This window comes from Canis lupus, chromosome 12, assembly GCF_011100685.1.
Source record: "Canis lupus familiaris isolate Mischka breed German Shepherd chromosome 12, alternate assembly UU_Cfam_GSD_1.0, whole genome shotgun sequence".
NCBI classification, from domain to species: domain Eukaryota; kingdom Metazoa; phylum Chordata; class Mammalia; order Carnivora; family Canidae; genus Canis; species Canis lupus.
Genome location: NC_049233.1, coordinates 58,768,326 through 58,792,709, shown reverse-complemented (window position 1 = coordinate 58,792,709; position 24,384 = coordinate 58,768,326). Strand labels below are relative to the sequence as shown.

Below are 24,384 nucleotides of genomic sequence, written 5' to 3'. Positions count from 1 at the left end.
CAGTCTGATATTGGTAATTTTGTGTGATTCCACCTAAGATTTGGGAAGTAATATGACATTTTGAGGAGATTTTGCAAAAGTCTCTGGATAGTTTACTAAGAGTTCATTATGGGGTCTTCACAAAGTGACCTAATAGCTTCACAGTTTTAGTGTACTCAGAACCTGGTCAGCTGCCATGCAACATACTTAACCCCTGAGCCCATCCCCATCTCCTCTTTGCCAATTTAGGCATCAACAGTTATGACATTTTTACAAAACAGCAATCCATACCCATAGAACACTATTTTATTTGGAACATCTAGTATTTTACCAGGATTCAAATAGGCATTGCTGTCTTTACTGGAAGGATATATTTCCCTTTGATTGATTGCTAAATGGATAGAGCTTGTGGAAGGATCTCTCTTCCTCTCTCTCTTTTTCCTGGGGATTTCTTTGTTCAAACAGAATTTGTTGTATCCACATCAGTAAAGCCGTGCTAATATGGGCTGCTGGCCAGATCGTGGAAATAGTCTCATTATATTGAACTGGATGTCATAATGGTACCCATTAAGGTAGGATTCTCTCTCTGTTTGTACTTTTAAACCCAAGTCCCTTGCCACTTTTTACATCTCTCTGAGAATAGCAACATTCCCTAGTAATGCAATCTGAGAATGTGCTGTCTCTTGCCTCCTCCTGAACAGCATTACAAAAATAGAATCCTTGGTTCTGAACATTTTTAGGGGTTTGTAGCTTGCTGCTGCTCCTCAGTCATTCATGTTACTCTCTGCACTTGTGATGACGACAATATGTTCTGGTGGCTGAAGGTAAGAACCCATGAGATTTACTTCTTTCAACACTCCCGTTAATTGATGTTGGTGTCCAAATATACAACAGAAAAAGAGCAGCTCCCTACTTTTTTTAAACTAACCAAATGCAATACAGGATTTTTCACTTTAACTTTTCTTTTTTTCAATATATTTTTTAAGGATTTTACTTATTTGTTCATGAGAGACACAGACTGAGAGAGAGAGAGGCAGAGACACAGGCAGTGGGAGAAGCAGATTCCCTGTGGGGAGCCTGATGTGGGACTCCATCCCCTAACTCCAGGATCACGACCTGAGTCACAGGCAGCCCAGATGTCCCTCATTTTAATTTTTCTAAGCCATTATGAGACTAAAACTTTTGAAACTCATAGCATTTCTATTAGCTGTTGAAATCTTACTATAGTCCTGGCAAAGTGAAGTATTTGTTGTGCTGAATTTGGGTAATGGAACCCTGCAGGGTTCCGGCTCAGGAATGCTGGAAGGATGAAGCCCACAAAGCGGAGGGCAGAGAGAGTGTCAATCTCATTCCTCCAATTAGAGCAGTTAAAGAAATAACAAAATGCAGGGTAGCATTTTATTGTGAGGGCTAATTGAAAATCAGGGGAAAATATTTAGATACGCTACATTATAATCTCTTTTCTATTTGTGTCTCTTCCCAGTTGACTCAATAGGACCTTCATTATAAATAAATCTCTGTCATTAGAATTTGCTTAATTTCTGTTGCTATAATTAAGAGGATGGTAAGAAATGTTGTAGCGTGTAGTCCGTCCTTTCTTCAGCAAATGGGATGGTTCTTGCATTCACTCAGCATGTATTTCCCCAGTGTCTAATGGGTTCAGAGTCTGCAGGAGGGTTATGGTGTGACTGAGATGGACCATGTCCCTACCCTCATGGAAGGTAGATTTTAGTGGGAAGAAACATATAGTACTTATACACAAATAAATATGTTACGCAGTGTCAGGAAATGAGAGGGAAAAAATTAAGCAGGACAAAGAGATGGGAGTGGTAAGGGAAGGCCTCTCTGAAGACTCCTGAATGAAGGGAGGGAGGAAGCCATGCTAAGGCCTGCACAAAGAGCATTCCCAGCAGTGGGAAGCAAATGCAAAAGCCCTGAGGTAGAAACTAACTTGGTAAGTAAGTTGATGAATGAGAAGATCATTGTAGTTGGAACAGAGAAAGGGAAGGGAGAGGTACAAGGAGTAGATGTAGAATAGGCAGGGTCAAGACCATGCTGGGTTTTGAAGGCTTTGGGAAGTCACTGGAGTTTTAAGCAGAGGCATGGCATGAGATAATTTAAGCTATGAAAAGCTCATCTGGCTGGTATGGAAAATACCCTACTTTGGGAAGGCTTTGGGAAGGGTGGAGGGTGGGGGCTGGGAAACCAGTTAGGAAATGATTGCAATCACTTAGGTGAGGGAAGATGATGGCTTGAAAGAGGGAGGTAATGATGGTCAGATTGAGGGTGTGTTGCAGGTAGACAGATGGGGTTTGCAGTTGGACTAGACACAAGTTGTGAAAAAAGGAGGAGTTAAGGAAAGCATGTAAGTTTGTAGCCTGAGCAGCTTGGGTGAGTGGTGAGAAGGGACAGATTCGTAGGCAGGAGCAACAGTCGAGGGTTGTGTGTGGGCATACTTAGTTTGAGATACCTGTCATTCATTTGAATGGAAATGTCAGGTAGGCAGTTGGATCTGGGTGCCATGGAGTGGGGAGATCTGGGCTGGAGATGGGGGTGCTCAATGTATGGAATTTAAAGCCAGCAGAGTGCATGAGATCCCTGGAGAGTGAGTGGTAACTGAGGTGAAGCCTGGAGATGAAGCCCTGTAGCTCTCCAGTGTTATGGGATCTCCAGAAGGCAGTGTCCCCAAAGGAGGCTGAAAGGAAGCCAACAGGGATAGGGATGGGAGTCATCTGGTGAGATATGCAGTAAGGCTGGGCCCTGGGAAAAGCGTGAAGTTTGTTTTTGGAATGTCCCCTCCCTTTACAGTGGTTTTCCATCTTCTTTGTGGTACCCTTTCATCTGATTTCTTTGGTTTCTCTTATCCCAGATAACAAGAGCTCCAGTTTTCAAAGTATGGTTCCCTGACTGGCAGCATCAGCACCCCCCCCCCCCCCCGGAGCTTGTTAAAAATGTAGACTGTGGGCTCTACCCTAGACCTACAAGTAAGAAACTCGAAGGGGTGGGGCTCAGCAAGCTGTGCTTTAATAAACTCTTCAGAGGCTTCTGATGCGTGCTGAAATTCGAGAACCACGGCTCTAAAGGAAGTAACTGATAAACTAAACCAATGAAAAATAACAGATGAGACTTAATCTGTTCACCTTTTCTGAGCCATCTGTCTAAACCCAAAGACATAAATTTCTAATATTAAATTGTAAGCATAAACCAGTAAATTAAAATATGAAATATTAAATTGTAAGCATAAACCAGTGAAACATCTTTGTGGGGGCCAGGGAAACTTCTCAAGTCATAAATGCAGGCCTGTTGTATCTCTGGTAATGAACTGTATTGATAACTGTATAGACCGTGTAGTATTATACAAGCTCTCTGACTCCGAATATGAAGGCAATGAAAATTTGGGCATTTGGTTGGACAATCCAAAATCTCTAGTGGTAATTCAGAACTTATTTTGTTTGAACACTCATTTAAAGTTGCTTATTTTTTTAAAGATTTATTTATTTATTTTAGAGAGAGAAAGAGAGAGTGCACACACAAGAAGGGGAAAGGACAAAGGGAGAGGGAGAGGGAGAGGGAGACAAAATCCTCAAGCAGATTCCCTGCTGACTGTGGAGCCCCTTGTGGGGCTTGTCAAGGGACTGGATTTGGGACCCTGAGATCATGACCTGAGCTAAAGTCAGAAGTCGGCTGCTCAACCGACTGAGCCACCCAGGTGTTCTGGTTTAAAGTTATTTAAACACAACTATCTACCAGGCAATTTTAATGCCTCAATTGCAAGGCATATAATAATAATAATAATAATAATAACAACAACAAAAATAATAGAATATTTGTTGACTTGTGAATTTTTATTAATAAAATACATCTCAAATTTATTTTAGCTGTTTAAATAATAGATTTTAATGTATATTTAGTTAAGCATTACAGTAGTAAGGGCTTAGGGAGATTAGAAATAAATGAATCCAATTAAAGGACACATCTGTGAGATTTGATATGTCATAGGTATGAATGAACTGTTTGCATAGCAACTGTAAAGAAACCGTTAATGATTAACTATCTAGAAGAGATTTAATCAAGAATAAATGCTATAGGACATATTTTAAAATATTTAAGTTAAACAAATGAAGATTTGTGCATTTGAAAGCATCACATCCTGCCATCATTTTTGCTGTGTCTTTTTCTAGGGAGTTCAAAGCCTGAGCTACTTTTCTATTATCTGCAGAAGTGCCAGTGCCTTTGTGTTGTGCAGAAAAGGGGCAGAGCTTTCAAAGGTGCCATGGTTTAGTCTCATGAGGTCTCTCCACATACTGTGGGGAGTTGGGGACCCTCTGGTCTCGAGTACAGAATGCAAATTTCCCAGTGTTGTGGAAGATTATTTCTTTGTGATTTCAAGTATTTTTTTCTGTTCCCAGGAGTTTGTGTGAAGTTGAAAATAGGTGGTGTCCTCTTTCCACACTCTCTGCCAGGGGATTAATTTTAAGGTTTAGGAATAAGCTTTGTAAAGGTTAGAACTGGGTGAGGAAGCTCTTCCTGTGGAGAATAGAACCTCAACCAAATATAAAGTGTTAGGTGATGGGTTCCCCTGTTACTTATCCATCTTAGATATTGGCAAAGTTCTATAGGGAACATATATTTAAAAAACATCAGCTTAATAAAGTGATAGTGAAGGTGAGGGGGTTGGGTTCAGAGGGTGGGGGGTGAGAAAGATGGAAAGACATGGAAAAAAGGGGGCCAGAATAAAATATATGCACTTTATTTTCTGTTTGTGAACATTTTGAAAAGTAAGAAAAACTCAGTTGATATTAAGATCATTTTCTCAAAAAAAATTAAAAAAAAATAAGATCATTTTCTCTTTGTTTATATTTGGCCTTTATTTACTCCCTAGAAGGGGGCTAAAATTAGTGGTCTTCATTATAGAAAAAGAGGCTGCCATTTTTAAATGTATGTCTTTGGTGAAAGAGGCAGCACGTTTTGCATTTAATTTCTTAGGATCTAACTTTTAAAGACCAATACCTCCCTAACTGCCACCGCCCCCCCCCCCCATCCCTGGCCCAACTTTGAGAAAATAAGAAACAAAAAAGCTGTAAGACCAATAGAATTGGGAACTTAGATCTGTAGGATTTGCAAATACACCTGAACTTTACTAACTAGAGATATAGAATGAATTTCTGAGCATAAAAAATTAAGTTTTTCAGAACAAAAAATGTGGCCCCCAAAGCAAGGTTTACTCCATGTAAACAATGACAAATATGCCATCTATAACTCATGGGAAACTAAACTGTTGTAAGAAACTACATGGCTAGGCTTCTTTTTTTTCAATTACAAGTAATAATTTAAGTTATATTCTCCAAAGAAGGAAACATAAAGTCATATAGTTCACATGAAAGTCTTCAGAGACAGATAATTCTATGAGGTAGGAAGGGTGGAAAATAGATCAGAAAGTAAATGGAAGTATAGGCACTGAGAGAGCATATGGACATTTGGACATTTTAAAATTATAAATGGTGTTCATGAGAAGTTGAGCCTATGGGAAAAGAAGTTTAGTGGTGTTATCCTTTCTATAATTTAATATTACTCACAAAGAAGAAATCCTAGAAATACAAGGAAGAGAAAATGGGGAACCATTTCAGTATCAGGTGGGGGTACCTGAAATTTGCTTCCATTTGAGTTTCTTTTTCACGAAATATTTTTTCTAATTATGAAAGTCATACATATTTAATATAGAACAAATTAATATAGAGAGGTATAAAGAGAAGATAAAGAACATCTTCAATCTGTTTTCCAGAAATTCACTAATATTTTAATTTTTTGCCTTCTACTGCATGTATGTAAATATACGTGCATATATAGTGCTTGTTAATTTAAAAATAGATAATTTTTCACTTTGCCAATAGTATTTTTCACATCATTAGAGTAAAAATTAATGACTGCATAATATTTTATCACATGGGTATATCATAATTAGGTAATGGTTCTATTGTTCGTTTATATTTGCTTATTTATAATTAAATATAAGAAATTGTGCTAAATACTATTGTATAGACTTTTGATACTTATCTCTATTTCATAAAATATATTCCTAGAAGTGGAATTATTGGATTTAAGGAATGAGCACTCTTAAGACTCTTGATAAACACTGCTAGTTTAGTCTCTTACTTAGCATTACTATATAAGATGCCCATTTATTTTATCTTGTCTTCATTGAGATTTGTTGTCATTAAAATAAAATCTTTGTTGATTTGAAAGACAAAAATGAGGGATCCCTGGGTGGTGCAGCGGTTTAGCGCCTGCCTTTGGCCGAGGGCGCGATCCTGGAGACCCAGGATCGAATTCCACGTCAGGCTCCCGGTGCATGGAGCCTGCTTCTCCCTCTGCCTGTGTCTCTGCCTCTCTCTCTCTCTGTGACTATCATAAATAAATTAAAAAAAAAATTAAAAAAAAAGAAAGACAAAAATGACAAAAATTGGATAGCTGCCTTAATTCATATAGGTTATTACTAGTGAGCTAAACTTAAAAAATATTCCTCAGCAATTTGTACATTGTTTAAATCCTTTCTATGTATTTTTTAATTTCAGAGATATTGTATTATTGATTTGTAGGAGTTCTTTCTTTCTTTCTTTTTTTTAAAATAAATTTATTTTTTATTGGTGTTCAATTTGCCAACATATAGAATAGCACCCAGTGCTCATCCCATCAAGTGCCCCCCTCAGTGCCTGTGACCCAGTCACCCACCCCCCCCCCCCCAGCCCACCTCCCCTTCCACCACCCCTAGTTCGTTTCCCAGAGTTAGGAGTTGTAGGAGTTATTTCTCTGGGGGTTTAGAGTACCATTTCTCCTTGCTCCTTCAATACAGTTGTAGTAGTTCCAAATAAATGGTTGAGGATAAAATTAATTTAGTATTCTAGTTTAAGTATCATATATGCCATGCATGAATTGTAACTTGACAAAAAATAAGTGTATTTTCTTAATATACATAATGCTAAAATTATAACATGATTTGTTTCTTTAATTTAGGATCTCACAGAACATCAGAATGATCATTATTAATTATAATCTTGGAATTTAAAAATCTGTCACATAAACTTGCTTACTTAGCAGGCATTTTTTTCTTACTTACATAGAAAGGTTTGCCAGTTTTTTTAAATTTTTGGTCATTTGAATTTGAGATGAATATAAGTTTATTGCATTGAGAGATATTTTGTTAATCACTTGCAAGTGAGCATCTGTTCTCTGTAAGATATGGTGCGAGACAGTAAATAGAAACTATCATGAGAGAAGGAATTTAGGAGATGGTTTTCAGATGCACCATTCACCACACAGGAACTAGATGTGCTAAATGGGTGTTAGAAGCAGTGGCCGGCAAAGGAGCTGAGAGGAGGGAGCAGGAAATCACTATGGCTGGTGGAGGTTAATAAGCAAAATCAGATGCATGTCATTGCAGGTCTGGACTTAGCTATATTTCAATTTGTGCCATGGGTTTGTACAAAGTTATTTGTTGTGAGGATGGTTGACTTTGCTACATCTTACCAAAATATTACAGTTTTTGACTTCTTTTTAGTTATTGTTTGCCTATTGTTTACACCTCCGTATTTTTTTTTTCTTGAAATTACAGTGTGATGGTAGACTTTGTGCCTAGGCCATCCCTTTCCCTTGTCATGCCTCCACTCCATAGCATGTTGGATGAAACCTACAAAATAGAGGAGAAAGATGTTTCTGGGCAGAGGCAGTGTTTATGTAAAACCAAAGACTTTTGGGGGAACAACTGAAATCACCAAAGCAAATGGAGAAAACCACAAGGAGCAAACACAAATCCACTTATTAGTATGAGACTATTATATTTCCAAGGGTGCCTTAGCCTAATTTCCCAGCAGATGTCTTCGCTTGTGAGTCTCTCACAGTATGGAATCCTCCTTATCAGCTATCTCTGCTGGGCTCCATGGGAGCCTGAAAATGAAACATAAACTAGGTCTCTCTGCTGCAGAGGTTTACCCAGTGGCCAGGCAGTAACTCTGCCAGAATATAAAGAAGGTCATGCACTTCGTGTGACAGTGATTCTAGAATCCAATTAAAAAGTTTAGTATAAAACGCAGTCGTTCCTACTTAATCCGATCACAGTTTAATGCAATCCTCTGCTTATTGCAGTCAGCGCCTTTGGAGCCAAATCAATTGTATGTCTCTGTTTCCACGTTTTCCTCAGTAATTTGATCACCTTCAGCTGTTTTTTTTTTTTTTTAATAGCTCAATTGGGAAATCTAGCAACATCTTTTAAGAATTGCCACATAACATAAAGCCAACAAAGACACTTCAGAATGGCCAGCTTCAAAACTGACACGACAGGAGCAAAAAGTTGTCTAAAATGGAAGGGCAATAGAATATGACACAGTTGAAGAGGAAGGGTTCTTGTGAAGAACTCTATGTGAACTGACAAAATACTGCTGATTGCTTATCTGTACAATCATTCCAACTCACTTGAAGGTTGTAAAATATGTTGCCCTTGGCATCATGGACACCAGTCTCCCAGTCAAAATGATAGAAATTATATTAATGCATTTCTCTGAAGCTAAGGTGATGACAATACCTCTTATTTGCTTTGCAAGGGCATCACGCTGAGGTTCCCATGTGGCAAGTTGGTACTTATACCTTGTGAGTGGTCATGGCATATCGCTGAAGGCCAGGCTGAGAAGGCCAATATTGCAAAAGTGGTCCCTTTTATTCCATTGGAATTTGAGTAATTCCAAATATGTACATGACTATTATAAAGTTTAGAGTAGACTCAGATGGTTAATTCTGCAAATTGAATGATTTCTGACTGTCCATAATGGAATAAGAGGATTACTTTGGTCTGTGCAAATACAAGTGAGATTGACAAGCTGCAAGTCCTAGAGATTGCAAATTACCCATTTCACATTGCTTTCAGAGCTGAGGTACCTGAGGATGTCTAGTACAAGTCACTCAAGGGAGAAAAAAAAATGTAAATTGATATCAATAGCTGTTTTTGAAAAATATGCCAAAGGGCATCTGCCATGGTTCCTCTTTTGATATGTTGATCATATCTGGGAGAACGACTTGAGCTGACCTAGTGAGGGGAACTTATGGAGTCCTGAACGTGGTCTATGTGGCACTTTTCAGAAAAGCTTTCAAAGTAGAATAGGGCTGTGTCCTGTCCCTCCTTTTTTTTTTTTTTTTTTTTAAAGAAGATTTTATTTATTCATGAGAGACACAGGCAGAGGGAGAAGCAGACTCCCTCTAGGGAGCCCAATTTGGGACCCAATCCCAGGACTCTGGGACCATGACCTGAGTGGAAGACAGATGCTCAACCACTGAGCCACCCAGGCATCCAAAGGGCAAATGCCCAAAAAGGGACTTGAACCCTGGACCCTCAGATTAGAAGTCTGATGCTCTACTGACTGAGCTATCCAGGCTACTAAAGTTAGCTAAGTCAAATTCCTCATGAGACTCATTTCAGAGTTCAAGTGCTGTGGCACCCAAGTATTTTATTTTGTTCCACTTCACAGAGGAACATTGAACAGCTTTAGTAGGCATATACCTAAACATGAGTGTGTGTGTGTGTGTGTGTGTGTGTGTGTGTGTGATACCAGAATGTGCCTCACTGTGGGGGAAGAGAGGGAGTGTCTGAGTTTGGAAGAGGGAAATGGAACTCATCATGTGATTCCCATCAGCATCTAGACCTTTAATCTATACAAATGAAATGCTCCAATTTAATAGAATTTTAAAAGTAAAACAAATGCTTTGTTCTTAGTGAGTCTGCCATTCAGAGCTGCTCTTGGCAGCATATCAACCGTACTTGAAATGTCTTTAAGTGGGTATTTTTTTTATTGTGCTTTTCATCTTAACACATCTTTGAGTTGTTAGAAGAATAGGAAGGCTGAGCTTCTCTCAGTGTCAGGTCTGTGCTGCTCTAAAGTCCCCATTTGCTTACTTAGCAATGAAGAGCTTACCTTAGTAAGTATTTTGGCCATCCTGCAGTACAGTTTAGACACTAAGAAGCAACAGAGCAAATTAAAATGAGTTAGGGGTAGAGAGGAAATAAATATAGCACAAGGAGATGTTTGTAATAAAATGCTACCAAAATGAAGCTATTGTTTTGGAGAAATCAGGTGCCAAAAAGCACCATGAAATGTGGAAGTAAAGAAATAACACTTAGGATTTATTGAACATTTACTATGTTCTAGGCACTGTGCTATGAGCTTTTCATATATTTTTCTAAGTCTTAGCATATCCCAATGAGTTATAAAGAGGAAATTGAGGGCTAGATGGGTTGTTACATGGTAAGTGGCTCAAACTGTGATCTACCTGACTTCATGATCTTTTGCTATTTTTGGTGGATTCTTTATGGTCTTTTTGGATGTACACCAAAATATTAACATTTTCATTTATTGAAAGTATTTGTATAACTCTTCTTATATTTATTAACATTTTCATGGGACTGTGTAGAATTTCAAATCATTTATTAGTTTTGAATTTTCACTTAAGCCTATTTGGAGTATTTTTATCATTAGAAACTATGCAAAAACTTTGGGAAGACTTCTTCAGTAGTTGAGATGTGTACTTTGGGGGTCTGATGGTGTATAAGAGAAAAATCCTTGTTTACTCTCATATTATCATCATAAGTCCCTGTGCTGAAATGTTGCATTAAGAATGTGTTTTAAAAATTATTTGGCCATGGGGATCCCTGGGTAGCTCAGCAGTTTGGCGCCTGCCTTCAGCCCAGGGCGTGATCCTGGAGTCCCGGGATCGGGTCCCAAGTTGGGCTCCCTGCATGGGGCCTGCTTCTCGCTCTGCCTGTGTCTCTGCCTCTCTCTCTCTGTGCGTCTGTCATGAATAAATAAATAAAATCTTTAAAAAAATTATTTGACCATATTTTCAGGGGTGCAGAGTTTTTGCTATCAGTCTAGGTCCTGCTGATCAGGGACTGAATGGATATACCAGTGCCCATTTGACACTGGGGATGCCCAAGGATGGGGGCTCTACTCCAGTCGGAGACCACCTTGCTCACTATCACATGCACGTAATCTCAGGGCAGGTGGATCAGGGGACTCACAGCCCATGGGGTCTTTTCTAACAGAGAAGTACTCTTGGGTTGTTGGTTGTCAGAAGTCACTGAGGAAAACAATCCTTTCTGAGTTCCATATTTATCATCTTCTTCTTCCAAATGTGTGAAATATGATCCAGTTACTATTGGAATATAACAGAATATCTGTTGACTCTTGCTCTCCAGGAACTTAGAATCCCTAGGAAAGATTAGACATTATCACTCGAAAAATAAGTTGGAGGAGGAAAAAGATAGTTCCTGGACCCCTCCCTACTTCCCTCAGGAACTGGCCCTGGTGGGGTTTTTTTGTGAGCACAGCAACTTAGTCCTTCTGTTCATTGATGTCTCCCCAGGCATTGTTCACAGAGACACTCAGCAAACATGTATTGAAGGAATGAATGGGGTTAGCAGTTGGGAAGGGCTTCAGAGGCAAGTAGGATTTAAGATAGTTCTTTGTAAGAGGAATTCTCTAGGTATGTGTTGGAGGAGAACCTCCCTGGTGGTCTAGTGGCTAGGAGGAGGAAGAGAGGAGAGTATAGGGTCAGTTTGGGGAGAACAATTTTGGGTGAAGTGAGGGCCAGATGAAGGAAAACTTTCAGATACAGTCAGAAAAACAGGTGGGAGCCACATTTTAGAGGGCATTGAATTTCTGACCAAGGAGTACACAGAGTCTGTGTTGTGTGTTTTCCTTATGAGATGATTAGAGTAGTAAAGCAGTCATATGATTCAACTTGCCAAGCCTGGAAGACAAATAGCATTCCCACCTTCCAAATTTTTGTTGCTTACTTGGATATTTTTTTTTCCTACTTGCACTGAGTAGATGGGCTATTTGATATACAGTCACTGTCGTTTGCTGACATATACCACTACACTGCAGTTTGTGGCAGCGATATTATTGACCCCATTTTAGTGATTTCTACCCCTCCTCACTTGAGGGGCTCCTTGACTGAGTTATCCTTTTGCCTTTGCCTGATCTCTCTGTAGAAGAACAGATAGGGAAAAGAAAGAGAAGGTAAATGAATATTTGCTGATCCCTGGAAATCTACCAATCACTTTAACATATTTAACTTTCTTAGTTTATTACATTTCATATGTCTATGTTAATCCAAAGGTGATCCCATTAGAGAAAAAGAAGGTGAACCCATTAGAGAAAAGGAAGAATAAAATAAAAATAAAGGAAGGCAGTGGAATTCGTTGCACAAAATGCCTACCCTGAGGACTTGTACACTTGCTACAGGTGGTTACAAATCAGATTTGGGGCTCAGGGTTCTTTGACTTCCAGTGAAACGGGGGAAACATGATGAGTTGTATGACTCATGGTGTCTGTGAAATAAAAGGAAATCAATTACCCAGAAGCAGCCCAACTAGTTTTGGAACCTGAGAGGAAATTCTTCCATGAGTCCTCATAAAGAAGACTATGAAACATTTTATTTTGGCTGCCAGTGGGAAGGGCTGATATCTTCTTATGAAAACTGAGGAGTTAGATAGGGTTCTCTGCTGCCTGAAGCGGGCTGAATTGGTAGCTGTGGGCAGGGCCAGGTTGTCATCTTTGGTCCTTAAATACCTCAAGCAATACATTAGTAATCAGCTCTCCAGGATACACTGTTTATCCCCTTCACATCACAGTCTGCAGTTACTATGTTTAATATTTGTTCACTGTTTCTTCTTTGAAACAGACCCTAGGCTTCTTATTCTTTCATCTCCACGTAGCATTAAAGCTCCTATATATTAGGAGTTTAACAGATACCTCTTGAAAATGGAGTGGAAAGAACCAGTGGTAAAACGTACCCTAATGGAACTGAGTTAGCCTGATAAGAGGGATTTTTAACTACTTATACGCCTGGTTTCACTGGTTTGCTAGCTATAAAAAAATATTAGGAATGTTTACCAGAATGATTGATCATGGCACAGCTAACATTCTTCTTGCCAATAATCAGATAGCATCAGATGGTCAGTTGTCTGTTCAGTTCACCCTACACAGAAAATCCTTTAGGGTAGATTTGATAATCTATACCTCACCAATGAGGACACAGAAGCTCAGAGAAGTTGAATTATGGATTTATTTTCTGCTTATAGAAAGAACAAAAATGTATTTGAAAATCAAGACATTTTCATGAGCATATCAAACAGTCTGGCTGTGGTATATGGGGCAGCTACATCTGCATATGTTAGTTAAATAATCAAGGTGTTTGTGACAACGAGTTATATGGCTAACTTTTGCTTGCTTCCTTTTCAAATATGGATTACTGCCATTCCTGGTGAGAGAACACATGGATCTATCTTCTGTGGTGGCAGATTCAGGGCTGTGTCCTCTCACCCTACAGGGACACGGAATACAAAGGGTTGCAGCTCTCTCTGGATCAGATCTCAGCCTCTAAACCAGCCTTCTCCTACACCAGTAGCTCCACTCCTACCATGACTGACAATAGGAAGGGGGCCAAGTCCAGGCTCTCCAGCTCAAAGTCAAAATCCAGGACTTCTCCATATCCTCAGGTAGGTGCACTGCCATTTTACAACTTTCTTTTTCTTTCTTTCTTTTTTTTTTTTTTTTTTTGCAACTTGGTTTGGTCTCAAAGTTTAGGAAGTAGTAAAACAGTTTGGAATTAATTATCTGGTTGTAATAAATTTAAAACCTCTATGAATCTGGAAGGCTTCCTAGAACCATCTTTTTCCTGCTATCCTTCCTTTAAAACCATGCTAGTAAAAATTTGAAATGATCTTGTGGTTTATGGCTTTTATATGAAGATCGTGAGAGTCTCAGTTGTAGTTGGAGCCATAATGTTATTTTTTTCAAAGAGATAGGTCTTAAATTTTTTCACTACAACGATTAACCAAAAAGACGTAGCCAGCATAGCAAAATATGGAAAATGAGAGCTTAATACAGTAAAATTGATTCTTAGGACAAGATCTGAAGTAGAAGGAATGGAAGAGGTGGAAGCAAAGAATCAAGGATGAATTTCACCATGAGATTGGTGCACTGCAGAACTATCTGGGGAAGGTGGGAAATAGAATCTACCAGATGGGAGGAATGGTAGGAAAAGCAACTCTCTTCTCATCTTTACAAGGTGGTGAGCTGATGAGACCCAGAGGAGGTATTCCAGAAGTGCTGCAGGGCACAAAGATGAGTCTGTATTCTTGGAAGGAAAAATTATTTTTCTGATCAGTTACTGAGATACAGTAGCTAGACTGTGCCAAGGTGTAGCACAACTTTCTCCTGGCCTGAAAAAAATAGGACACAACTGGGGATTCTCTACTCCTAGGAAACTGACCATCTCTCCTCTATCCTTTTCCTTATGGTGCCACATCACTAGAGTAACTCAAGAGATGATTCTTTGGTTTATGTAAAGTCAAACTGGATTTGGAGCTATTTTGTCAAAATGTCTTTATTATTTAGGTTTTATGTTTTATTATTTATTTATTTATTTTTAGATATTTTATTTATTTATTCATGAGAGATACACAGAGAGAGGCAGAGACACAGGCAGAGGGAGAAGCAGGTTCCATGCAGGGAGCCCAATGCGGGACTCCATCCCCGCACCCTGGGATCATGCCCTGAGCTGAAGGCAGATGCTCAACTGCTGAGCCACCCAAGTGCCCCCTTATCATTTAGGTTTTAAATATATTTTTTAAAGTAAAAATGGCCATCTAGTGGTTACAGAAACTGTTATTTCCTTATTTGTCAGAGCTATATTATTCTGTTGATTTCTACAAATGTATATACTGTTTGAGAAAATGTCATTCATTGAACTAATGTTTACTAAGAAGCTATTTGCTAGACTATTTTAGCAGCTTGGTATATAAAGATCAAAAGATCATGAGACTTATGTCAGACAGTTTAAAATCTCCCACAGAATGCCAGATCTCTTTACTTTGACAAAAGGGAGGGAGTTGGTATGGGATGCCTAGACAGTGTTCAGTACCACCCTCTGTGGTGAGGACTGAGCACTTTACATTAAAAGTTGTTTTTTAGATTTTATTTATTAATGAGAGACACACACACACACACAGACACAGGCAGAGGGAGAAGCAGGGTCCATGCAGGGAGCCCGGATCCCCAGTCTCCAGGATCAGGCCCTGGGCTGAAGGCGGCGCTAAACCACTGAGCCACCCTGGCTGCCCCTGAAAAGTATATTTTAAAGTCCACTGTGGAGGAGTTGCTTCTTTTTGTTGAACATCTGAGAAGCTTTTCTTATTACAGTCTTGTACCTTGGGAAAAAAAGTTTTACTGCCTTTTTTTGTTACTTGGATCGATTACGCCTTTGGGTAATTTTATCCTTAAATATACAGGAGTGTTGAACACATAGATGAAAGAAGAACTTAAATTAGAAAATACTATGTTAAGAAGGAATTTATCCGTTATTATACAGAAATTAAACCACAAAATATCTCCCCAGTGGACTTAAAAACTCACTAATTCTGTTTTCTTTCGTGCACAGCTCTAACATCTAAAATTTCCATTACTCTAATGGTAAACTACTCATTTTTTAAAAGATGTATCTATTTATATATTTGAGAGAGTATTTCAGCACAAGCAGCCATGAGTAGGGGGAGGGTAGAGAGAAAGATAATCCTAAGCAGGCAGCACACCCCGCACAGAGCCCAATGTGGGGCTCGAGCTCATGATCCTGAGATCATGACCCGAACTGAAATCAGAAGTTGGACATTTAACTGACTGAGCCACCCAGTACCCCTAGACATTTTTAAATAAATGTTGTAAGTGCCATTAGACTGTGTTTTGTGCATGTGGTCATATACCAAGGACGAGGAGTTAATTAGAAAGTTAAACATGTCCCCTAGTTTATTTTATTTTTCTTAAATATTTTATTTATTTATTTGAGAGAAAGTGAGTGTGTGTGTGAGAGAGAAAGAGAGAGTGTGAGTGAGGGCAGGGGGCCTCTTTCTCTGTGTCTCTCATGAATAAATAAATAAAATCTTAAAAAGAAGTTAAGACCTTACACCCTCAAAAACCTTGAAGACTTGAATCTAAACCTTAAAGAGTAATGGGGAGGGGAATGAAGTGGAAAACTAAGGCCAGAGAGAAATGTAGATAAAATTAAATTTCCTCAAAATTGCTCCCTATTGACAAAGACTTGAGGCAGGCAGAGTCTGCCTGTCTTAATGTTAGGAAACTGCCAACTGTCTTAATGTTAATTTAATGTTAACTCCCAATTGTTTGCTAGAGGGAAAAACAACGTTAGCTTGACAATAGTAAGGCCTCCAGGATCCCGTGCATCTTCTTTAGCATATGAAAGTCCTTTGGGAAACTTCTCTCTTTCTTTATCTCCTTCAACACTAAAGTATATAATTAATTGCTCCCCACAAATCCAGTGCAGCCCTTTTGCCCGTGGATCCCGGTGCTATAATAAAAACGCCTTTTGCACCAGAAAAAAATAATAATACAGAAGAGCAGAAAGTAGAAAAAAAAAAAAAACACCTTAATTCCCTTCTTTTCCTTCTCTAAAGTTATGCTTTCTTCTAGAAATATTCTAGGATGTATAAAAATCATGTACATGGACACACACATGTCCATATAGGATTTCTCTTGATGTTTGTGTGTTCATTTTTGTGGTTAATACCCACATCTATGTAATCCTTAGAATTTTGGCCATATGTCTCATTTGAATTCACAGAGTCATGAATTAAGTTTACTTAACATTTATGTGCCTAGTAAAGGTTATTCTTTAATTGTGTTTACTTTAGACAGTCACGGTGCTAGGTTGATCATTGACTGAGTTCCTACTATATGGGCTACAAATATGTAGATATCAGAAATGGAATACACTGCCTTTGCATTCAAGGAGCCACTACCACAGACAGATGAGGAAATAGCCATTTGTAGTGAATTGCCATGGAATGAGATAAAGGTCCTCTGGGGGCAAGTTGGTAAAGCATGAAATCCAGGGCAAGCTCATCACTGTATCTTCTGGAAGAAAGCAACTTGGTAGCATCATCTTGGATTCCAAATACTCAGGAATGTTAAAGAAAAAAAAATTAGCTACTCAAAAGTCTATTTGTTTCAAATTGTCCTTATATTATGAAGGGATACTAATATCTTTAACTTTCATGCGTCATTGCTATTATGTGTCTTTGACTCAGTAGAGGCTAGCTGAGCACCTGCATTGGAAAGATGCTTTGCTGGCCATCATGGTGAATGAGGTAGGAATTGGGAAAGGTACTAGAATAGAAAGAAGTCGTATAAGAAATGTCCTAAAATTTTAAAGTACAGCTGAAATGATAATTTACACATTAGAATCATTAGTATATAGGAAAGAGGTGGTGTATACAACAGGCTTTGGTGTCAGCTGCGGGGACTGTAGCCTGGATGGCTGGCGAATGCTTTATGCCTGAGCTGGCTTTGAGAGTAGGATTCAACCAGAGAGGAATAAGGCAAAGGAGAGGACACTTCAGGAAGACCAAGATTATGAAGAAAGGCAGAGATGTGTTGTGATTGTGTTGTGATGTGGAGTGAAGTGGGGGAGATTTTATCCCTGTGGATGGGGACTAGGGGTGATACGTTGCAAATAATCAATTGGTGTCAAATATCTGCCAGGCCAAGGAATTCAGAGTTTGTTTTGTGGAGAACCAGTAAAGGTTTCTGAACAGAAAATGAGAGCAGTAAGGTGGTTGAAGCAAGAGAGAGTCCTCATTTGAATAGTAGTGCATCTGTGAAGGTCTGAACTAAAGTTATCTAGGGAAGGAAGAGGCCTTATCCAGGAAGAATGGATGAAATTCTTCAAATCCTTGGCTGCTTGCACCTCTATTTCCTTATAGAAATATTTTGATCAGTAAGGATTTATTTTGAAATTACATTTAAAGCTTATTTTTTTGTAGTTAATGACAAACTTGTACTGAATTTTCCTTTGTAGGTTAATAGATCTATAATCGCATTTTAGTTCCTAAATGAGCAACCTTCTGCATTTAATTTTAAAATACTTTATTTATTTATTCATAGAGACACAGCTAGAGAGAAAGAGGCAGAGACACAGGCAGAAGGAGAAGCAGGCACCATGCAGGGAGCCCGACGCGGGACTCGATCCCGGGTCCCCAGGATCACGCCCCGGGCTGCAGGCAGCGCTAAACCGCTGCGCCACCGGGGCTGCCCTGCATTTAATTTTAAATACCTCTGCCCCTTTTCTCAAAAGCAAAAAGAAAATCTTTTCTGTTATTTTCATGTTTCCAAGTGTTTAGGATGCAAATTCTCATTTGAATTTTCAAGAGGCAGTTTCCAGAGCAAAGCAAGCTCACTACTGTCTTGCTCCTCTTATTAGTTATGTAAATGGTGATTTAATGATTCTATCGATGTTATTTATTGAGCTCTTTGCTCTATTTTATGTTCGTTTATCTAGAAATTTCTCAAAGGTGTCTGATGAACGGCAAATAATAACACTGCTTTTTGGAATTATTTAGGCACCCTTCTTTGAACATGTGAGACATGCACAAATTGTAATTTGCTGTCACACCCAGTTTGCAGTAACAGATGAACCTTCAGGTCCCCTTTTCATATGAGATGCTCTTAGGAATGATTTTTAGACTTGATTATATTATAGTCACTTAATGAATGACTCGATCACCTTTGTCCCTCTATGTATTACTCAGGACAAGAAAGGTCAAAACAGAATTGTTTTTGAATGGTTTTGGAAAAATTGTCATAGGCACTATTATAGTTGATTTCCAAAGACTCTGGACAGGGCTACTGTGCTTTTCTGTATAACGGCAAGACTATTAAGGCCTGGGGATACATTATGCCAGATGTCTTTTATAATTGGGCTTGTAGTCATGAAAATAGCAACTTGTTTTTAGAGTTCAGTTGAGTTAGAAATGTGGAGCTTGTAGAATTTATTTTTCAGACCTTATCTATTAGCAATTGCTACAATATTTTTCACCTGCTTTTATGGAATGATTCATGGCTACTCTAATGGTAATTGGACGGTATCTCACCATGTTTTAATCCTGTCAATTAGGAATAAATTGCCTTCCTATTCCATACCCCTCCCCTCATTCCACCTCCTGATTCCAGTTTCCTTTTAAACTTCTCATTATGACATGTTTCTGGCTGTTATGTTTATTATAGACAGTGCATGCCCTCTTGTTTTATTGCATCATCCTGCCCTCCTCTTGCTTTTTCCCTAGTGAGTAATAACCAATACACTATATATAATTCTGTAATAACAGTGCATGCATAAGATTATGTGTGCTTCTGAAATCTGAAAGTATTTAATCACTTGCTACAGATACACTGTAAGGCTCGCAGGTTTTACTCCACATCTGTTACCTTAAATAACCCCACAGAACCCTCTTAATTTTCACTGCCAGCAATCTGGCTTTGTTTTGGTGAAGATAAAACTCTGTTTCTACAAAGGTTCTTTGTGGCTTCAAAAATACACCAGTGACTGCTATGCTTAGAGCCTAACTTTTCAAGTTCCAGAGAAAAGAAGGACCAAGGATTTCTCAAGTATAGTACTTCTATGACTTCCAGGACAGACATCCCTCGTTTCATGCTTTATATGTAGCATGAAAATGTGTAATCCTTGACCATTAACCACAAGAAAAGTTTTTAATGCATCTTTCAAATAAATGTGATCTTTTCAGAAATTTTTATACTGTATGGGCTTTTTTATATTTTCTAGCCATGTATAAATTTGAGATTAGGGACGCCTGGGTGGCCTACCCGTTGAGCATCTGTCCTTGGCTCAGGGCGTAATCCTCGAGTCCCAGGATGGAGTTCCACATTGGGCTCCCTGCAGGGAGCCTGCTTCTCCCTCTGCCTGTGTCTCTGCCTCTCTCTGTATGTCTCTCATGAATAAATAAATGTTTAAAATCTTAAAAAAAAAAAAAAACACCAAAAACTTGAGATTAGTCTCCTTCTCCTATAGAAATACCAGGAGATTAATAGAGTAGTCCTTTATGATCTTTTAAAGCCACCTTCATAAATGAAACTCTGAGTATTATTTTAAAAGAAATTCTGCTCAGTAAGATGAGACCTCTGTTATGGATTTATTCTTTGGTTTTTACTAACTCTTATATTTAGTTAAATAACTATTAGGTACACTAAAATACTCAAGGTGGGTCTTTAAGGAGCCATATGCATGGTCTTGTTGGGGAGACAAGGCAACATTTTAGAGAGGAATTGTAAGGTGTGGTCAGTTGTGGGACCTCAAAGCCATAGCTTCTGCTTTTTTATTCTCTTGGCACATGGTTGAGGCAGGAGCACAGTGGTGTCCAAGATTAATGGGTGGCTGAGCCCATGAAGGTGATAGGGTAGGTAGAGAAAGAAATAAGGCAGTGATGAGATACATTAAGTTCTGGGGATATAGTCTTTGCCCCTCACTGGGGGAGATAAAAATATAACAAGATATATATACATATATATATATATATTTTTTTTTTTTAAGAAGCAAAACAGATGAATACAGGGGAAGGGAAGGAAAAATAAAATAAGATGAAATAGAGAGGGTGATAAACCATAAGAGATGCTGAACTCTAGCAAACAAACAGAGTTTCTAGAGGGAGGTGGGTGGGAGTATGGGGTAACTGGGTGATGGGCATTGAGGAGGGCAAGTGATGGAATGAGCACTGGGTGTTATATACAACTGATAAATCACTAAATTCTACTCCTGAAATTAATAATACAGTCTATGTTAACTACACTGAATTTAAGTAAAGAATTTTACATTGAAAATTTAAAAAATATTATTAAAAATGTGAAAAGATAATTTAAATGCAGTGTAGTATATATGTGATAAAAGCATGTGGTGGTAGCTGTGGTAGCATGTGCAGTGGGTGGGGGTGGTCAGCCCTTCCAGCAATGGACAGTGAGAGAACTAATGGCTTTGAGGCCTAGAGACCTTATATGTCATGGGGAGTTATCAGCAGGTACAAACTTATCCCTGTTTGCAAGGTCAGCAGTGGGGCCATGGGATGCCAGTCAATAAAGATCTTGAGCTCATGGTTGCTCCCTCAAGGACCGGACCCATGCTTGATCTCCCAACTGTGCTCTTCTAGCTTCCCACCCATTTACCCTTCTCCCATTACCTGTGTCCTAGAAGTTCTCTCACTCTAGAAGATTACAATGGTATCTTCATTTCCCCCCCCTACTTTGGGACATTTTCCTTTACAGTCTTCCCTGCTTCTCCAGATTGACCTGAAGAGACCATCAATCATGTCAGTGCTTGGAGACCTGCCATGGTTCTGGCTGTGACTCAAGGTCACCCATAATTGGGTCCTAAATTACCAGAGCCCCGTGATGCAGCCGGATCACTCTGCTCACTATTTGTTGAATCCCTTGTCCTTCCCTGCCTCCATACTTGTGCATGTCCGTTTATTTCTGCCTGCATTGGCCCTGTTTTTCAAAATTCTACCTATCTTCCAAGGCCTAGATTGAATGCTACATCTTTCATGAAATCTAACTGGATTATATTTCTCCTTTGGTTCTCTATTTAGAATCATCTACCTTCTATATATGTTGTGTCTCCTCTCTTGGATTATAATCTCCTTGAAAGTAGTAACCATGTCTATCTCTGCATCAACCTCACCCCAGCATCTAGTATGATATCTTCCACATATTTACTCACTAAATGTTAATGGAATGAATGAATGAATGAATGAATGAATGATTACATTAAAAAGTGTGAGAATACTTTGTTGGTTGCCCATAGAGATATAAAAACTCCAAGGAGGGTAAACATTCTGGTACTAAGGAATTTATAACCTATGTAAAAAGGCAGAAGATACACATGCAAAACAGCCTGGGGATGGTTTCATAGGTGCAAAATCCTGCAGCACAGATCAGATATCTAGGTGCTGAGGAGGATTTAGATGTGGAAGAGTAAATTAGATGAGTTGCAAGAGTAAAACTTTGAATAAGCATTCTTCTGGCTCTCACTCTAGGGGTGGAGAACCATCCACCTATCAAGTGGGCTTTCTATTCTCCATGTCCCCACCTCATCTTTGATGCAACAATGGAGAGATGTGACAAATTGTGTGTGTGTGTGTGTTGAATACAAAATAATTGCACTGACATCTGACAGTCTGTGCATGAAATGCCATTTGACATGTCTTCCATCTCAGAGACCTGTCTTTGTTTCCAGATTCAGCCCTAGTTCAAGGGCTCACCTCCCATGATCAGTAGATACTTTCCAGATCACTCTCTTATTCTTCTTTTAATAATTCATATGCACTTTTTGTATTATACCTTTAGTAATATTATGCTCTATGTGGGATAGATTTCTTCTATAAGAAAGGGTAAATTCTCTTAAAACACTGGTTTTTTTTGTTTGTTTGCTGGTTTGGTTTGGTTTTTGGTCTTCTGAACATAAGGGGCCTTGTGAGGGTCATGTTTCATGATATTTCTTGATCCTTGGCTCTTCTTCTACTGTATTCCTACTGTCTTTTTCTGGTTCCAGCCTCTCTGGAATAGGACATCACATTTAGACTACTTCATGTGTGTCATTATTTTTTCAGTCTCTGATCATTCCTGCCAGAGTAAATCATTTTCGGCATATACTTGCCTCATTACCCTCTGCCCCTGGCCTTCCTAAAAAACCTACATAGGCACCTGGGTGACTTAGTTCGTTAAGCATCTGCCTTCAGCTCAGATCATGATCCTGGAGTCCCTGGATGGAGCCCCACATCAGGCTCCCGGCTCAGCAGGCAGTCTGCTTCTTCGGCTTCCTCTGTCCCTCCCCACTGCTTGCACTCTCTCTTGCACATGAGCTCTCTCTCAAATAAATAAAAAAATCTTTTTAAAAACTCTACAGAGGCTCCTTGTTGGTTATAGTATGAGATCCAATCTCCAAATGTGATCCAGGTTACATGTCTGCCCCTGCCTGCTTTACCCCCATCTGCTCCAGCAGCCCCTCCAACAGCTCTCCACTCTAGCTAGAGTCCACTTGTCTGCAGAGCTTCTCAAATCCCCACCTACCCACAAAAGCACAACTGCAGACTACCTCTCATCCCCACAGATTCCTGGTTATAAGGCATAATTCATGTTACACATCTGCGTCAAAACATAAGATGGTGTGAATCTAGGGAAGAGTTAGTGTCAAAAAAAAAAAATTGGCATGCCCGGGTGGCTCAGTCAGTTAAGTGTCTACCTTAAACTCAGGTCATGATTCCAGGGTCTTGGGATTGGAGCCTTGAGTCAGGCTCCCTGATCAGCGGGAAGTCTGCTTCTCCCTTTCCCTCTCCCCATGATTGTGCTCTCTCTGTCAAGTAAATAAATAAATTCTTAAAAAAAAAAAAAAGACAGCAAGTAAAACAGTGCTGCTAAATCAAGTGGAAAGCCTCTGCTTTAGGCTTAATGGAAATGATAGCTGGAATTTGCAATTCTGCTCCTCAGCTGAACAGAGAAGAGGGGAATGGCTGCATCTACCATCAAAATGTATCCAGGGGAATTTATTTTAACAAAAACTATAAATAAAAATATGTTAAAACTAAATAGTGAAATTAAAGACAGCAATGCCTTATTTGACACTTTATGGTGGGATCTGACCCACCCATAATGGGAGCCTTCTAGAGTTAAGAAAGTTAGATTTGGGTATCTCTAAGAAATCTAGGTTTAACTCTTCCTTCTTTCACAATTGTTAGGAAATCTGTTAGCATATTATTCTACATTGAATTGCTCTGATTTTCTGGAAGGTCAAGGTTCTGATTTATATTGTTTAATAGTTTGTGCTATTTTAATTTTTCTCATTATTTTAATGTGTTTGGCTTAGCAGAAGAAAAGACAGAACCATTTTTCCGTTTACAGATACCACACTGAAAACTGCTTAACTTGGTAGAGGGCCTTTGAGCTTCAATTTCTTTTCACAAAATTGCAAATCTGATAGATCATCTCTTCCAGCAGGCAGAAAGCAGGTACTCTAGCTGCCAGTCTGTTGGCCCAGTTCTAGGACACTGTCAAGAGTAGCCTGGGCAGCCAGACCTTTGTCCAGACCCAGAATAAACCAGTAGAAGACTCAACAATGCTGCAAGAAGAGGTTGGAACAGGTGGCACCACCTATACCCATCTAATTCATGTCCATCTAATCTGCCACTTCCATGTGAAAAATCAGGGGGTGAATTGGAGCATTGGTGAAAGAATGGCGGTGGTTCTGGCTCATGCCTGAACCATCACCATTAGAAACCCAGGATTTACCCAGTGGGCTAGAGCTATTTCTGTATTATCTATGCAAGTTGGGATATTCTTGATCATTTGCAGCTGCATATGCCATGACATAAAAGGCTTAATTAAATACTTCTTCAAATATGTTTATTACCTGTTTAAAATCTTCAGTGTAATGAAAATGCCTGCAAGCCTTTAGGACTTTACCTTTGGATTTACAAAAGGATGTGGATTGTGGATTTGGTGGTTTGGG

At 39.1% G+C, this 24,384-nt stretch overlaps 1 protein-coding gene and 1 non-coding gene across 3 annotated transcripts in view; one reads left to right on the top strand and one right to left on the bottom strand.

Moving 5' to 3' along the window:
• The window catches only part of SIM1 (SIM bHLH transcription factor 1), a 73,268-nt gene that overhangs the window by 28,130 nt on the left and 20,754 nt on the right, over positions 1–24,384 (top strand). For both annotated transcript variants that reach the window (XM_038554802.1, XM_038554803.1), the window contains one exon: positions 13,354–13,522. In XM_038554802.1, coding sequence (XP_038410730.1) covers positions 13,354–13,522 — 169 coding nt within the window. The remainder of the gene's footprint in view (positions 1–13,353; positions 13,523–24,384) is intronic.
• TRNAR-UCU lies at positions 9,326–9,398 on the bottom strand. The gene has a single exon. It is a non-coding gene; the product is annotated as a tRNA-Arg (tRNA).